We start from the raw sequence: 16777 nt of genomic DNA on the forward strand, positions 1-16777 counted from the left end.
TATAAGTTGAGTTGTTGGCAGTGGTGTGTTCAGGCAACCACATGACCATGTATTAAATTCTTGGTAAAAAAAAAAAAAATAGGAGTAGAAATCTTGATGTGTCCTCTGTTGTAGCATTTATTTCATATAATTGTTTAGAGTTCAACAGAATTGATGTTCTAACTATATAGTGCAGTGTGTGTCTGCGGTGTCTGCGGTGTGTGTGTGTGTGTGTGTGTGTGTGTGTGTGTGTGTGTGTGTGTGTGTGTGTGTGTGTGCGCGCGGGCGGGTGGGTGATTGGTTTTGATCTATAATTACAAAGCCTTTTACTCAATCCTCTGCATTGACTACCATCTAGTGGTTGCAGAAGGAAAAGTCACAATCAGCTTCATTCACGTTAATTCTCAAAGTTCACTGAGACACGTGTGAGAGTGAGAAAAATATTTTCTGCATTTCTTCATAGGATTTTTTATGCTTCACTATCCTTAAAACCTGAAACAATGTATTAATGGAATAATATCTTGAAAAAAATAAAAAAATAAATGGTGTTAGTAAACAAACGAATGAGCTCTTTTTCCAGCTAATAATTGTTGTCATGATGGACTAATCTGCTGGTTTTCCTCTGTTAATCGATTGATTGTTTTGGTTCTTAAACTCTAAAAATTGTAGTTCATTTGTGGGATTCTCTGTTCGGTTGCATTTTATCATACACACTACATATACTGGTTGAAGGGCATGAACTGTTCCATGACAATAGCAGTTAGTGCAGAGTGGCTTGGGGTTGTGTGGGGTGGTACATTCTGTGGACGGTCTGCCATGTGCTAATGCATTGCGTATTTATTGGCTGTTGATCTTCCAGATGGCCTGGAGAGAAATGCTGTTGATTATTTTTTTGCCAGGCAGCAGCAATGAGAATAGACTGTAGTCTGGGTGGCTGGAGTCTCCTGTTCAGGGGGATAACTGCGAACTACAAAATGTTTTCCTGTTATTCCATAGGAGCTCACTGGCACATCAGATCCTATTTAATTTCTATACAAGCTGATATCTGCTAAAATCAGTAATGCTGTCATGAGATCCATTGCTGCATGTTGTTGATTTGTGTGTGTGTGTGTGTGTGTGTGTGTGTGTGTGTGTGTGTGTGTGTGTGTGTGTGTGTGTGTGTGTGTGTGTGTGTGTTTAGGGGCCTGGTTAAAGAGCAGTTTGGGATACGTGCAGAAAGAAGGAAGTGAACTCATCCTCACATACATCGCCCCTCAGCTGGGATACTGGGTTGCAGCCATGTCACCTGTAAATACAGGTAAAATAAACTTATACTGTGAACATAAGTGTTTGTAATTGTGTCATTTTGGAGCATTTCTATTGGTCCATTGATCATGAAATTGAGACCCAAAGTAAAGAACAACAGCCAGATTCACATGATGTCAAAGTGAAAAACTGTGAAAATGGAGGTATAAGGTTTTTGTGTGACAACAGTGTGAAACACACTCTCTGCAGTTATAAACACCCGATTTCGCACTGACCCTATTCCACTTCAACATTCACACACTAGACATGATGGAGATTCACTGTTCATCTGTATCTCACAGCTGAGTAACTGTGAGAAAGCAAACCTAACATAACCTTTCTGCATGCTCTGCATTGTGGATCCTCTAATCCAGCCATTGCTGCAGAGTGTGTACTGTTGCCACTTTTCAGTGGGGCCAGTTATTGACCGATATATTTGTTAATGTGTTTATTTTACTATTTATATCAATCAATTAAAAAGATACGTCATGATGGTGCACATCTGGTGGTTAAGTGAAGGATAATGTGGGTATCTGCTTTCAAATTGATAGATATTGATGGATGGGTAACAGAGTTCTATGGACTCCCATAATAGGACTTTCAAATCACAGAGTGGAAAAACCAACGTTCATTTTCCAGTACTTGGAATATTGTTCTGTGTGTGCATTCCAGGTCCTGTGGTGGCAAAAGACATTAGCACGTACCACACTGTGTTCCTGTTGGCCATACTGGGGGGCATGGCCCTAATCCTGCTCTTTCTCCTATGCCTTCTGCTGTATTACTGCAGGTATGTTGGTGTGGGGACACACTTATTCAACCACATATATGTTTAAATAAAGTGTTTTCCAATCTAGTCCTTGTTTTTATTCTACTCCCAAGATATATTAACCAGAACTGAACACCTGGTTGAGATGTGCTGGGCTCTAGTATAAAGCAAGTCCAAGACTGGGCTGGGAAACACCACACTAAAGTGTTTTTGTAGTTTTTTTTTTTGTTGGTACATTAGCAGAAGCCATGTTAGGGGTCACCTCACTTTGCTATGTCTCTGTTACCAGAAGGAAATGTGCACGCTCTCGACGAGCCCACCAGAAGTTCACACTGTCCTCAACTCTAGACAGCTCCAAACGAGACCAGGCCACGTCCATGTCCCACCTCAACCTAATCAGCGAGACCCACTTGGACCATGTAGGGGCCGAGCCAGACCTGCACACACCAATGCTGAAGCCCCGTCCCTACAACTCGTCCACGAACGAAATTGCAGCATCTCGGGACGAGTTACGGAGCCGCGGTTCCAACGGCAATGCCTACCGACGCTCTGCCGAGACGTTTGCACTCAAATCTGCCTCCGAGGGCTATGACTCTCCAGCAGCACGTGGGGAATACCGCCGTAGCTACACCTCCATCGTCTCTTCATCCGTCCATCCGCTCCAGACTTCTGTTTCCTCCTCATCCCCCCATCATCTGCATCTCACAGCATCGGCTGGCCGCTTGTCCTCGGACAGTAAGGCAAGCATGCGTGATCCCCGCCTCTCTCCAGTCACAGCCACGCCCATAGCCATGGGGACTCCTGTGGCCATGCCCTTAAGCCCTGCCCTTTCCCCAGAGAGAGAGCTGTGCATGATGGAACGCCGGCCAGCTGACTACTTGCTCTCGCGGTCGGTGGATCATCTGGAGCGCCCCGCTGCTTTTCCACGCCCCGGAGCTCTGCTCTGCTGTACCTCCGAGCTCCATGTAAGCCAGGGTGCGGCCACCTATCAAAAAGCCCGTCCTACCTTGCTAATCCCCGCCCACTACATGCGACTGCCTGGGACACACCCCTTGTCAGGCCAGGCGCTTCTGCTCCAATCAGACGAACAGAGTGAACTGGAGAGCATCCGGGCAGAGCTAAACGCATCCCATCAGTCCCAGGGAGAGGCAGGGCAAGGGGACAACGAGGGAGGATTGGAGGAGCGGAAAGAGGGGGCAGGAGGGGATGGAGAAGGGCCCAGGTCAGCAGAAGAATGGACTTTACAGACCGCAGCTCTGCCTGAAGCTTTGTCCATTCCCAACTCGCTGAGTCAGGCAGGGCTAGGGGTGGTGCAGATGAACGGTGAGGACCAGCTACTGGCCGAAAAGACACTAATGGAGCTAAGAGGTGGGAAGCCCCTCCCACACCCACGAGCTTGGTTTGTGTCACTGGATGGCCGCTCAAACGCCCACATCCGCCACTCTTACATTGATCTGCAGAAGGCGGGCCACAACGCTAGTTGTGCAGGGAGCAACGACGCAAGCCTGGACTCTGGCGTGGACATGAGTGACCTCACGCCAGGCCGTAAGGGCAGAGGTCAAGAAAGAGCCCAGCCTACATCACCCGCCGTGGCATACACACAACTGGTGTTTGTGGAGAGCTCTAAAGCTAATGCTAATGATGACATTAATGCCAAAGCCAGCCCCACTCCTGTCTGCAGTCCAGAGGAAAACTCACTCAAGCTCTTGCTGCCTGAGACTACTGGACAGGAGGTAGAGGAAGAGACTTTAACGCCTTCATCGCCCCCTTCGCTGCCCACTCCTCCGCTGCCCACTCCTCCACTGCCCTCACCACCTCCCCTTCCAGAGCCTATGGTAGAGGAGGTAGAGGCGGATGAAGAGAGAGGAGATGAAGAGCTAATCCTCAGGACTGACCACAAGAACGACCTGGCCGTCCCGGAGGACAGCGGGGAAGACGAAAACAAAAAGAGCCCCTGGCAGAAGCGAGAGGAACGGCCACTGCTCGCTTTTAACCTCAAATGACCCCCCCCCCCCCCCCCCCCCCCGGCAGTCGAACTATTCACCTTTGGTCCTGTTTAAATGACAGGAATTGCCTTTTGAAATGGTAGTTTGGCAAAAATCTAATAAATGCAATTTTCCCCTTATCCCACATGAAATGATTAGCCATGATTCCTGGTGTCTAAAATTTGCTTCATTAGTTTTGTTCTTAAGCATATATAATAAAGCAGGGCCCCCAGTTCTATTTTGTGGTCCTAGTCCTACTCTGACCCAGAACTGACCCAGAATATGCATTTTTTAGTGAGTTAAATAAGCATGATGTGGTTTCTGATAAATTGTTAGATTATTACTGTGATTGGTTACATGCCAGTGGTTCTCAGACCTGTCTGCGATGACCCACAGATGGTCCACGTTTTGCTGCAGCTCAATTTGTAAAGTATACCAGATTTTTTTCGTGGGACTGTTGGAGGCAATTGAAGACAGTATGTCATACAGTGGCTTTGGGGCTACATAGAGTAGTATTAATTAATATAGTCAACATTTCTAATGTTTCTAATTTTGAGGTGATTGTAAGAGTATTATGAGACCTGTTTTGCTTAGATAACTTTATCTATGATACAATCTTGTTCCAGTGGCTGACAATTTCACTTATTTTGCAGATAAAGTTGCTTATTTAAAAATAATACATTTATAAATAAGTTGAATAATCATTTAATATTGTTAGAACCAGGGGTCGACATTACCCAATGCCCCTGGTCACATTTTGGCCACAAAAAATAGTTTTTTGTTTTGTTTTGTTTTCTTCTTAGACCTGGCCAAATGATTTTCACACATTTTGGTACTGAAGTATGTGTGTTACAGAAAAAAATACTAGTTTTTAGCAGTCGGTCGGTTGGAGGCAAGTGAAGGACTGTTAAAGCCAGTGACTACCAACCTTCCTGCTGAAGATTAACACGGTCTGCACAATGTTAACTGACTGGTGGTTATAGGCTTTCATTACTTGTAAGCTATAGAACCCTTGTAGCTCCAGTGCAAAACTAAAGAAAGAAACTTCAGACACTAAACATGTCTTGGTTGGCTGTCTGTTTGGGATGAGGAGGAATATTGTGTGAATATGATTTTTTGCCACACTATCACATTAAGTGCAGGCTTTGGGTTTGCCTATATATATTTTTTGTACTTCCAAAAGCAGAAGCGTTAAGACTCGAACTGATACAGAATTGACTCCAAGCAGCGCTTTAAAGTTCACAATCCAGGAACTTATGCTTATGTATGAACGAACTGAACTCCTAAAGCGAAAAAGCACTCCTTTAGAACACATTTATGCACAACAGCTATGCCTTTGTTTTTATTTTTGTAAATGAACTGAGCAAAAAAGATCGGTTGTATGAAGGTAAAATGTCTAGCTTTATGTATTTCTTCTGTTGTTCAGGTAAGCAATACAATCTCTGGTTGGTAGCATATAGGCACTGCGGTTTGAGAACAGTAAATGTGTGTGCAGCCTTTCATGATCATTACTCTCCAGAATTTAACTGTTGTGTTGGGTAGGTAACAGTCTTCCATGTTTTCAAATTCTACTGTTTTGGTCTGTAAAGTTTTGTCCGTAGAGGATCAACCTCACCAGTGTTTACTTGTTTTATGCATCAGATTCCTAATTCAACACTGAATCCAAAACTTGATCCAAAGTCAGTATCAGTATCAGGTGGAGGAGGAGAGGTGATAAAGAGGCTGCCCACAGTGCAAAACCGCTTATAAAAGCATGATACAATCATCTTACACTGCTAGCATGAATGTCACTAGTGCTGCATTTTTTTTTCCTGTACTACCCAAATATTTCTGGCCCACTTCTAATGAATGCATTCAGCTACTTTAAGTTGCACCATTTGCTGACACAGATGTGCAAATGCACACACATGGCTTGTCTAGTCCCTGTAGAAAAGTACTGCCATAAACATGAATCTATTGGCACCATTCCGCCTAATGCCAGGTGTGGGCTAGAGGGGTGAAAGGCCCCCAACCCTGAGATGTGGAGCAGTGGAATGGGGTTCTGTGAAATGATGGTGCTCCATTCAGTACTTTTTGGTTTGGAGTTGTGGATGAGGTGGGGTGGTAATCATCCAACATCCTGACCTCTCCAACACTCTTATCGCTGAATGCAGTCAAATCCTCACAGCAATGCTCCGAAATCTAATAGAAAGATTTCCCTGGACAGTAGAGACAGTAAACTCAAATTTCAGAAGAAACAATGAATCAGCAGGTGTCTTAGTACATACACACGCACACACCCTGATCAGCCAAAAAATGAGTACCACTTGCCTTATATTGAGTAGATGAACTCAACAAGACCACTGAAGGCACTCTGAGGTATCTGGCACCAAGGCGTTAGCAACAGATCCTCAAAGTAGGTACTGACCACTGCATTACAGAAAAACCCCACAAGACCTGCCTGATGTTTTGGAGATGCTCTGACCCATCTCAGTCAGGTTCTTGCCAAAGTGGCTTAGATTCTTACGCTTGCCCATTTCTTCTGCTTTTAACACAACGCTTTGAAGACCTGACTGTTCACTTGCTACCTAATATGTATTAAACCAACATACACACACACAGTTACAATCAGATATTCCCCTCCCCTTCCCCTTCCTTAAAAGATATTGGGATAATGTGCGTAGGGGTTGGCAATTGAATTGATCAAGAGTGGCATCCGACCACAAATCCTTGGTTGTTGAGTTATAAACCCTGACCAGGGGGACTGAATATTGTAATTGTGTGTAAAATATTACAATTTATTTCTTTTGGCAACAAATATCATTTAAATGTTGAACAGTACTAACTTAGTTTGCTACATGCAACATTTATGAATTATGCTAGTGCTGCCAAATTTCTATATTACTTCCATCCATTGATATTTAATAAATTGGGAAGTGGCATCATTTGCTAAATCACATTTTCTGCTCTCTATTTCTAGCCTCAAATGATATACAAACATCTGACAGTTTAGCAAACAATGCTAATGCTGAACAATCTTTTTTTTCTATTATTTAATAAAAATTCTCAGAAAGAAAGCCTTTCATCAGGAGATGGTTTCTCTTAGTTTATGAACTGCTGATATGCTTCACACACACAGGCTAATAATGCTCACTACAGTGCCACAGCTATGCATTGCGTTAATATTGACAATTTGGAAGCTTAATATGCCATTTTCTACCATTATATTTCCTACTTTATGGTTTAAATGCAATATTTTAGTGACTGTTTTATCCAGCGAACGTGATGAAAGCGCCTTTGCGTAAGAATGAACACATCATGCGCAAGCAGCCAAACCTGCTTTTTCATCCCAAAACTGCTGTTTCTGTCTAAAGTGCCTCGAGCTAATGCGCCCATTTCATCATCACCTCTCTTCCCTGATCAGATCTCATTACACTGCATTTGACCATTTCTGACATGTAGCGTTTAAACCATGCTTACTGTTGCTTTGTGTGTCTGAGAGAGCGAGAGATGTTTCTGCTGTATTTTCTGCTTTGTATATGTTTGTGTGTGTTTGTGTATGTACTTCTCTGGCTGTGTTTGATCGGTATTGGGAGTGTATATGATTGCATTTGTGTGTTTTGTGGACGTGCTACTCCTGCTGCAGATGTAGCTGTTTAACTAAATGCACTGTATATGAAGCTGTATGAATATGAGAGTTGTGTTTAATAGCATTTCTAACTGTGAGGGAGCCAATTCGGAGTCAGTACCTTACAGCACTCTCCACCACTCTATTCTGAATGTCTGGACTGGTTGCTTGTATTATAATTAAGGCTTAATTATCCATTAAAACATCTAAAAAAGAAGTCATACAGTAGTTGTGTTTTTATTAAACCTGCCTTTTTGTGATTGAATAAACACTGTTGCACTGACCGTGAAATGTCACAGGGTGTTTGGACCAGATTAACCTCTCAGTTCAGGTCGATGGGTGAGATATACAGTGAGATATAAAAGTGAGATATAAAGTTCTCCTACTTAGAAAGATGAGCGAGGTCTGTAATTTTCATCATGGGTACACTTCCACTCTGAGGGACAAAATGAGAAAAAAATCCAGGAAATCACACCGTAGAAGTTTTTAAAGATTTTATTTGTAAATTATGGTGGAAAATAAGTATTTGGTCAATAACAAAAGTTCAACTCAATACTTTGTAACATAATCTTTGTTGGCAATCACAGAGCTCAAACGTTTCCTGTAAGTCTTCACCAGGTTTGCACACACTGTAGCTGGTATTTTGGCCCATTCCTCCATTAGATCTCTTCTAGAGCAGTGCTGTTTTGGGGCTGTCGCTGGGCGACACAGACTTTCAACTCCCTACACAAATTTTCTGAAGACTGGCTAGGCCGCTCCAGGACCTTGAAATGCTTTTTACAGAGCCACTCCTTTGTTGCCCGAGCGGTTTGTTTGGGATCATTGTCATGCTGGAAGACCCAGCCATGTTCCATCTTCAATGCTCTGACTGATGGAAGGAGGTTTTGGCTTGAAATCTCACAATGTTAATTCTGCCCTTAACACGGATCTGTCGTCCTGTCCCCTTTGCAGAAAAACAGCCTCAAAGCGTGATGTTTCCACCCCATGCTTCAAAGTAGGTATGGTGTTCTTGGGATGCAACTCCGCATTCTTCTTCCTCCAAACACGACGAGTTGAGTTTGTACCAAAATGTTCTATTTTGGTTTCATCTCTTCTGGATCATCCCTATGCTCTCTGGCAAAACTCTCGGGCATGGACATGCACTGGCTTAAGCAAGGGGACGCGCCCGGCACTGCAGGATTGAGTTCCTCTCGGCGTAGTGTGTTACTGATGGTAGCCTTTGTTACTTTGGTCCCAGCTCTCTGCAGGTCATTCATCAGGTCTCTCCATGTAATTCTGGGGGTTTTGTTCACCGTTCTCATGATCATTTTGACCCCACGGGATGAGATCTTGCGTGGGGCCACAGATCGAGGGAGATTATTAATGCTCTTGTATGTCTTCTATTTTCTTACAATTGCTCCCACAGTTGGTTTATTCACACCAACCTGCCACTGAAGTTACAGGTCTGTGAGAGCCAGAAATCTTGCTTTTTTTTGTGGGTGACCAAATTACCTTATTTTCTACCATAATTTACAAATAAATTCTTTAAAAATCCTACAAAGTGATTTCCTGGATTTCTTTTTTTTTTTTTTTTTCATTTTGTCTCTCATAGTTGAAGTGTACCTATGATAAAAGTTACAGACCCCTTTCATCTTTCTAAGTAGGAGAACTTGCACAATCAGTGGCTGCCTGAAATACGTTTTTGCCCCGCTGTACATGAAGTTATTCCGACTGATTTGGTGAGCAGTGCACAGTTTATAGAGACACTTACTGCTTGAAAACCAGAGATCACAATGTGAAATGCTGCAAACGTATTTACTGTCCAACACCACCAGTGAAACTGCACTCTTCTGTGTATGTGTAATGTTGATAATGGGTAAATACCGTGGGAAATTCTCAAGGAAAGTCTAATAATTTCTAGGTATTACAAATGTCATTTTTATTTAATTGGATTGTAGAAGAGAACTTTGCACATATCAGTTACAGTCATATTATATTATATAAGTTTTGGTTAGAAATAAAAGTTTCAGAAGGCCTTCAGAACATCAACATTGCTGGTCAAGAGTGTGTTTAATCAGTGAAATCCAGGCATCACCTGTTGAAGGTAACTGCATCACTTGTCAAATTCATCTGGAGGAAGGAGGGGTCATTAAAAATGCGTGAGAAAGTGAGAGTGTGAGATTAGGTTTTCACACTCAATCTGTGATCGTTGGCAGTCTTGACATCAAACCACGCTCTCTGGTGAACCTTTTTAATGAACAAGATCATTTTGACTTGTTGCCATGCCATCATATTAAAATCAATGGCAAGCTGTACAAAAAAAAAAACCACTGGTGTGAACACAGCCTAACCTACATTCTACAGTTAATGCAAGACTTGTATTTTGAAAGATTTAATTAACTGTATTATCTGAATTAAACTCTGAGTAGAAAAGGATAATGTTTCTGACTCACATACACACTCTTGTTATCATCCAGGCTCGTTCTTCCAGATTCGCTCCTATAGACTTGTTCCTCTGGGCTCACTCCTCCAGGCTTCTTCCTCCAGGCTTGTTTCCAATCTGTTCCTAAACATGTTCTTTTTTTGTTACCTGCAGGTTTGTTTCTCAAGGCTTGGTCCTCTAGGCTCCCTCCTTCATGCTCGGCCCTGATCTGTTCTTGAACAACATGATACTAACAATATATACTTTACAGTTACCTCCAGACTTAATCTTCCAGCTCACTCCTCAAGGCTCACTCCTCAAGGCTTACTCCTGATCTGTTCTGGAACAACATATACCTTGAATGTGAATTATAGTCCTGAATCCTACCGTACTGCTGGGAGATGAGGTGTAGGGATTCTCTCTGTCACTCTCTTTAGACTGCCCTCTTCCTGACCCTAATGTGTAGAGGAGGGGGTCATTACAGAATATGAATACAAAGATCAAATTTACTTTCTCAAACTGACTTGTTCTGGTGGAAATTTCTGCACATGCTTTAAAAGAATCAGTATGGTGCTAAATCTTCTCAAAATTCTGGTAAAACAGAGCGTTTTAGACCAAGCATGCTCTGCAGGACTCTGTTCACAGCTTAACTGTTTAATTATGCAGAAATCTAAAGTAGATTATAAAAATGGGTGTGTTGTGAGGCGAAGACTTACACTCTTACTCTTCCTTGTTTGTAGTGACTGACGGAAGCTTTTCCACAACCTAAAAAAAAAAGAAATGTATTTAACTGTAATTAAATTAAAATTACATTTAAAATGTTATAATATGTTTAAACATGATACTCAAGTTCCAGCACAATGATTTACTTACCTTTCTCGCCTCGACTGCAGCCAAGGGTGCTGTGCCACTTCGGTCATTGAAGGCCGAGTGTGAGGATTGTACTGCAGCATGTATGAGATGAAGGCTTGACACGGCTCCTCCACTCTGACCCCCTCTGGATACTTTAAGGGTTCTTTCTGAGCACGTTGGAGACCATCCCTACTGTAAACTTCGAAGGGCAAGTGCCCGGTGAACATAACGTAAAGAACGACGCCAAGGCTCCACACATCACTCTTTTTGGGATCATGGAGCTCACCCTTAAGAACTTCAGGTGCAGCGTAGAAAGGAGTGCCACAGCCCGTGTGCGTTAGGTCAGGGGAGCCTCTTGAAAAGCACCCAAGACCAAAGTCTGTTAGTTTGACTTGATTGTCAGCTGTCAGCAGAACATTTGCACACTTAAGGTCACAATGGGCAATGTCCTGCTGGTGCAGATAAACCATTGCACTAAGGAGTTGAGAAAACCATGTTTTGGCCTGGTTGATGGGTATGAAGATCAGCTCTTGAATCTTTTGATCGAGATCCATCACGGCAGGCTCCATCACAATAAACACCTCTCTGCTCTCGTAAATTTCATACACCTGAACAATATGGTGACCAATAATGCTATGTTAAAAACTCAACCCAATTATTTTTAGTATATGCCCAGTTACCATTATTATTTAATTGATTTAGTGTTGGATTTTGACTGTTTTGTTTTGATTAAGATTAAGAATAATAAATAGATGCATAAATAATGGTACAAATACAGAAATACATCTGGAGCGGCAGAAGCCCAGAGTGTTCATTGTCACCCTTACATTTTAATAGTAATGGGACTGTTAGCTGAGGCCATCCATCAGGACCCTGCAGTATTTGGATTCAACTGGGTTCAATTAAATTCCATTTAAATCAGCTGTATTGGACATTATACTAATACAGGGTTGTACAGTACAACAAAACACTAAGACGTGGCAAATAAATACAATACAGTAAACACAAAGATGTGCATGTGCTTGTGCAAATGTGTGTATTAAGGATTTAAGATGCAGACTGTTACTATACCGAAAAATAAAATATATAGCATATAAGTATAAATATATAATGTACATAAGTACATGCATAAATGGAGTACAGTGTACTCCAAGTGGTCTTGAATCTGGTGGTTTTGGCTCCGATGTTCCTTTACCTGCGGGGCTTGTGTTTAGCAGCAGTGGCACTGTTGTATCAGACAAAGGAGCGGTTGTGTCAGGTTGACTCTTCTCAGCCTTTAGAGGAATGTAGGCTTTTCTGGGCCTTCCTGACGATGTGTGATGTGTTGAGTGACCTGGTGAGATCCTCAGATACGTGGACACAGAGGTACTTACTCTGTCCGCCGCTGTCTTCTCAATGCAAAGCATGCACTCTTCTTCCCCTCCTAAAATCACCAATCAGCTTGTTTTCAGTGCGCCGCTCTGCCAGGAGCTTCACTTCACTTCACTTAATCCCTTGTCATTGTGGGTGGTGTTGCCAATTTTTGTGTCATTAGTGAACTTAATGATGTTGTTGGAACTTTTGCAATGCAGTACAGGGTGTTGAGCATGGGTGAGAGGAAGCAGACTTGTGGGCATCCTGTGCTGAGAGTGAGGGTGGGGGAGGTGTGGTCACCCATTCTTATGGACAGGCAAGAGATGGTGGCTTTCTTTGGAACTGGGATATGGCTTGTGGCTTAAAGGCAGGCAGGAATGGTAGACTGTGCCAGGGAGATGTTGAATATGTCTGTGAAGTTAGTAGCCAGGTGGCTGGCACACGCTTTTAGGACTCTATCTGAGATTCCATCTGCGGCTTTCCATCAGCCGAGAACCAACCTAATACACACATTTGCACGAACACATGCACATATGTGACAGCAAACACCCTGGGCTGTTGCCGTTCCTAATTGATTACTGTCTTGAATTCTTATTATTTCTGTATTTGTACAATTCTTTGTTTTTTGTATTTCCACATTTATGTATGTTTGTATTATTCTTTGTTAATCAAAACAAAATCAAAATCTAACAACATTAAATTAAATATTAATGGTATAAATGAATTAGTAACTGGGCATATACTGTTAATAATTAACAGGGCTACATTTTTAGCATATAAAAAAAAAAACAGAAATGTGGCTATCCTGAATTCATGCAAAACTGTTTTTTACTGTTTTCTTAAAATGTGAATTTTGCATTTCAATTATTAATTCATTTTCTGAAATTGGTATAACCCAGTGCTGTCTGGTTAGCTTTAATATGGGTTATGTCAGCCTGTGCATCTATACTGATGTAGATAAACAGTGTTTAGTGTCTGTAATTGTAAAACTGTTTGTGTTTTCTAGCTTCAGGCCCAGAAGATTCATTATTGTTCAGGAAACTGAACATGTTGAGGCTCCATAGAGTTTCACAATATAATCAACATGATTTTGCTCATAAAATGAATGACATAATAAGAGTGTGTAATATTTCTAATGAGGTTTACTTAATCTAATATAACATTTTAATGGAAGATCTTAAAGAATGCACTGACAAATACGTGATAAGAGAGAACATCCAGAGGGGGCAAATACTTTTTCACAGCACAGTGTGTACATACAGTCATATACAGTCAGTGAGGTCAAAGGGAAGCACAGGTCTGCTCCTCATAACAATTCAGAGTGGGATATATGAAAGACCTCTCCATTGTGACATCACACTGATGATGTCACAGTGGCTCCTATAAAAGGCGGGGTTCTCCCTCACTGGCTCAGTCAGGATTCAGCAGCTCGAGAGACAGTTGATTTCTGCATTGACATTGAAGCTGATTTCGTTAGGCTGAGGCTCTTATCTAGAGAACTTTTATTAGAACCAGTTACACGGGTTCTACATCTGCTTTTATTAGAACCAGTTACACAGGTTCTTGTTTAGCTTCTTACATAGGACAAGGTAAGCACCATTTACTGATTACCGATCACATCATTGAACCGCTTAAGGCAAAAAAAAAAAAGTTAAATGCACAACATAGCGTCACATATGCTAGTGAGAGAGTGAAGGGATTCAATCACAGACTGGGTTAAAGCACGAGGCATTCGCTTTCACTATCTCACAACCTCCTTCTAATCTTCATCTCCACTTTTCATCTACAGGGTAAAAATGGAAACCAGCAGAGTCCTGAGAAGTTTTGGATTCCAAGTATTGTGCACCATCGGTGAAGGGAGTTATGGAAAGGTCAAGCTTGCCACATCTGAAAGGCACTGCAAAGAGGTGGCCATAAAAATAATGGACCCTATAATGAAGGCACCTGATTTTTTTTCTAAATATCTGCCCCGGGAACTCGCCATATTGAAAAAAGTGAGGCACCCACATATTGTTCAGGTGTATGAAATTTACGAGATGCCTAGCAGAGAGGTGTTTATTGTGATGGAGCCTGCCGTGATGGATCTCGATCAAAAGATTCAAGAGCTGACCTTCATACCCATCAACCAGGCCAAAACATGGTTCTCTCAACTCCTTAGTGCAATGGTTTATCTGCACCAGCAGGACATTGCCCATTGTGACCTTAAGTGTGCAAATGTTCTGCTGACAGCTGACAATCAAGTCAAACTAACCGACTTTGGTCTTGGGTGCTTTTCAAGAGGCTCCCCTGACCTAACGCACACGGGCTGTGGCACTCCTTTCTACGCTGCACCTGAGGTTCTTAAGGGTGAGCTCCATGATCCCAAAAAGAGTGATGTGTGGAGCCTTGGCGTCGTTCTTTACGTTATGTTCACCGGGCACTTGCCCTTCGAAGTTTACAGTTGGGATGGTCTCCAACGTGCTCAGCAAGAACCCTTAAAGTATCCAGAGGGGGTCAGAGTGGAGGAGCCGTGTCAAGCCTTCATCTCATACATGCTGCAGTACAATCCTCACACTCGGCCTTCAATGACCGAAGTGGCACAGCACCCTTGGCTGCAGTCGAGGCGAGAAAGGTAAGTAAACCATTGTGCTGGAACTTGAGTATCATGTTTTAAACATATAATAACATTTTAATTGTAATTTTAATTTAATTACAGTTAAATACATTTCTTTTTGTTTAGGTTGTGGAAAAGCTTCCGTCAGTCACTACAAATAAGGAAGAGGAAGAATGTAAGTCTTCACCTCACAACACACAACACCCCATTTCTATAATCTACTTTAGATTTCTGAAGATTTAGCACCATGCTAATAGGTTGGCTAAATGGTAATATTACAATAATAAGGCAATATTAGCCTTATATCTTCAGACCTAAAACTAAAAAATCTCATTTCAGACACCAAACGTGTCTCGGCTGAAATTAGATTTTTAGACAAACTGTTGCTTTAAAAAACCACTTTCTTTTAAAGCATGTGCAGATATTTTCACCAGAATGAGTTGAAGCAAAACTGTTAATGTTTAACCAGTAAATTTGATCTTTGTATTCATATTTTGTAATGACTCTCTCCTCTACACATTAGGGTCAGGAAGAGAGCAGTCTAACTAGAGTGACATATTCCCCTCGCAGTGGAGAAACCCCTACACCTCATCCCCCTGCAGCACGGTAGGTTTTAGGACTATAATTCACAAGTTCTGTAGTCATTTTCAGTCTAATACGTAGTATATGAGGTGGGCAGCAGAAAGATTGCCCATAAGGAAACATGTACCAATACAGAAATGATCAAAATCCTGTGATTTATTTATCACGTGTGTTGTATCTCTGCTGTCTCCATTAACATGTCAGGAGTTTGTGTTATAGACTGATTAAAGTCACTCAGAATGAAGAGCTTTTTGTAATAAGTAATTAGTAAATAGGGAATGTACAGTATTAGTTTATTACCAATAAGTTAAAAATCAAAGAAGACTTATTTTCCACATTGCTTCTGTACCCCCTCCAGAGTTGTTGGCAGATTTGTTGTGACCGTCGTTGAAGAGGATGGAGAAGGCAGTTTTAACAGAGACGTCAACCCGCTTCAGGAAGACGGCAGCAGTAGAGCTGATGCAAGTTTAACTTGCCAAAGCATAGAGGTTACGGAGGAGGAGGAGGAGTATGGCTGCTTCAGCTGTTATCCACGTGGTGGTGCAGTTAAAAGAGCAGATAATACTCATGTCCTAGCACCAATTCTCAGATCCTCCCAGTCACTTCTAGAGAGGATGAAGAGGTTTTTTAGGAGGAACTCTATGGTGCACGACTCCTCTTCTGCTCAGCAGCTTGCTAGTCATTCTGCTGCCTCTACAGAAGCTCCTGCTTGTTCCACTGAGCAGAGGCATGAAGATGGGGCTCCAGATGTCCTGGTTTGTGAGCCAGTGGTCGAAGCAGAAGCTGTGGAGGCACAGTCCACAGTGCGGCAGAGATCCAGGAGGCTGAGATTCTCCATGTTTAAGGTATGCGAGTCAGTACTGAGTGATTGTAAGAGCTTCAGATTTTAAACCTTAAAATCACTTTAAATATTTGTCATAAATGTCTCAGTTGGTCCATCATTATCAATTTGTTTCTCCAACAGATCCTGAAGAAGACGAACAGGGTTCACCCCTTGTAGATGTCTACCATGGCTCCCAGGAATGATGATGTATGGGCTGGGTTTAAGTTTGAAGGGAACGTCCCGCTCCATGGGCTGGTGGTGGAAGCAGAAATTTTGCTCCCACAGCCCAAAGTGATGCAGGAACCCTGGAGACTGAGGCTTCTGCTCCCCTTTCAGATGATCCAAACGAAGGTTCAACTTTAAAGTATGTGGAATGTTTTCTTTCTATCTTCTTGATCGTCGATGTGAGCTTTAGGACACACACTCAGGAGTGAGCCCAGAAGAACGAGACCGGAGAAAAGAGCTGTAGGAGTAATTCTGGAGATCTGAGACAGGAGTCTGAGCTTGGAGAATTGACTCTGGGGGTTACTGTAAAGTATATGTTGTTAGTAT

The 16777-nt window shown here is 42.3% G+C and overlaps 3 protein-coding genes across 4 annotated transcripts in view; 2 read left to right on the forward strand and 1 right to left on the reverse strand.

Annotated features, from left to right (window-relative positions):
* Positions 1-4035, forward strand: part of fam171a1 (family with sequence similarity 171 member A1) — a 44009-nt gene extending 39974 nt beyond the window's left edge. For both annotated transcript variants that reach the window (XM_072692263.1, XM_072692264.1), the window contains 3 exons: positions 1160-1276; positions 1936-2050; positions 2319-4035. In XM_072692263.1, the coding sequence (XP_072548364.1) occupies positions 1160-1276; positions 1936-2050; positions 2319-4032 (1946 nt within the window). In that variant the 3' untranslated portion in view covers positions 4033-4035. The remainder of the gene's footprint in view (positions 1-1159; positions 1277-1935; positions 2051-2318) is intronic.
* Positions 4036-8038: 4003 nt separating this feature from the next.
* On the reverse strand, positions 8039-12531 carry LOC140556263 (testis-specific serine/threonine-protein kinase 6-like). Its single transcript, XM_072679998.1, has 3 exons — positions 12433-12531; positions 10896-11482; positions 8039-8057 (listed from the first exon to the last, which is right to left on the reverse strand). The coding sequence occupies exons 1-3, from the start codon at positions 12529-12531 to the stop codon at positions 8039-8041; spliced, it is 705 nt and encodes a 234-aa protein (XP_072536099.1).
* A 1492-nt stretch (positions 12532-14023) lies between these two features.
* Positions 14024-16135, forward strand: LOC140556319 (testis-specific serine/threonine-protein kinase 6-like). Its single transcript, XM_072680131.1, has 5 exons — positions 14024-14838; positions 14947-14995; positions 15344-15426; positions 15761-15942; positions 16128-16135. Exons 1-5 carry the CDS (start codon positions 14024-14026, stop codon positions 16133-16135), a joined length of 1137 nt encoding a protein of 378 aa, XP_072536232.1.
* Positions 16136-16777: the final 642 nt, after the last annotated feature.

This window comes from Salminus brasiliensis, chromosome 1 (genome assembly GCF_030463535.1).
Source record: "Salminus brasiliensis chromosome 1, fSalBra1.hap2, whole genome shotgun sequence".
Taxonomy (NCBI): domain Eukaryota; kingdom Metazoa; phylum Chordata; class Actinopteri; order Characiformes; family Bryconidae; genus Salminus; species Salminus brasiliensis.

Coding starts and splice junctions, on each gene's coding strand:
- LOC140556319 (XM_072680131.1), top strand. CDS start 14,024: ATGGAAACCAGCAGAGTCCTGAGAAGTTTTGGATTCCAAGTATTGTGC. Junction 14,839..14,946: donor CTGCAGTCGAGGCGAGAAAG/GTAAGTAAACCA, acceptor CTTTTTGTTTAG/GTTGTGGAAAAGCTTCCGTC. Junction 15,427..15,760: donor CCTCATCCCCCTGCAGCACG/GTAGGTTTTAGG, acceptor TACCCCCTCCAG/AGTTGTTGGCAGATTTGTTG.
- LOC140556263 (XM_072679998.1), bottom strand. CDS start 12,531: ATGGGTGACCACACCTCCCCCACCCTCACTCTCAGCACAGGATGCCCA. Junction 11,483..12,432: donor CCCTGTACTGCATTGCAAAA/GTTCCAACAACA, acceptor CATATTGTTCAG/GTGTATGAAATTTACGAGAG.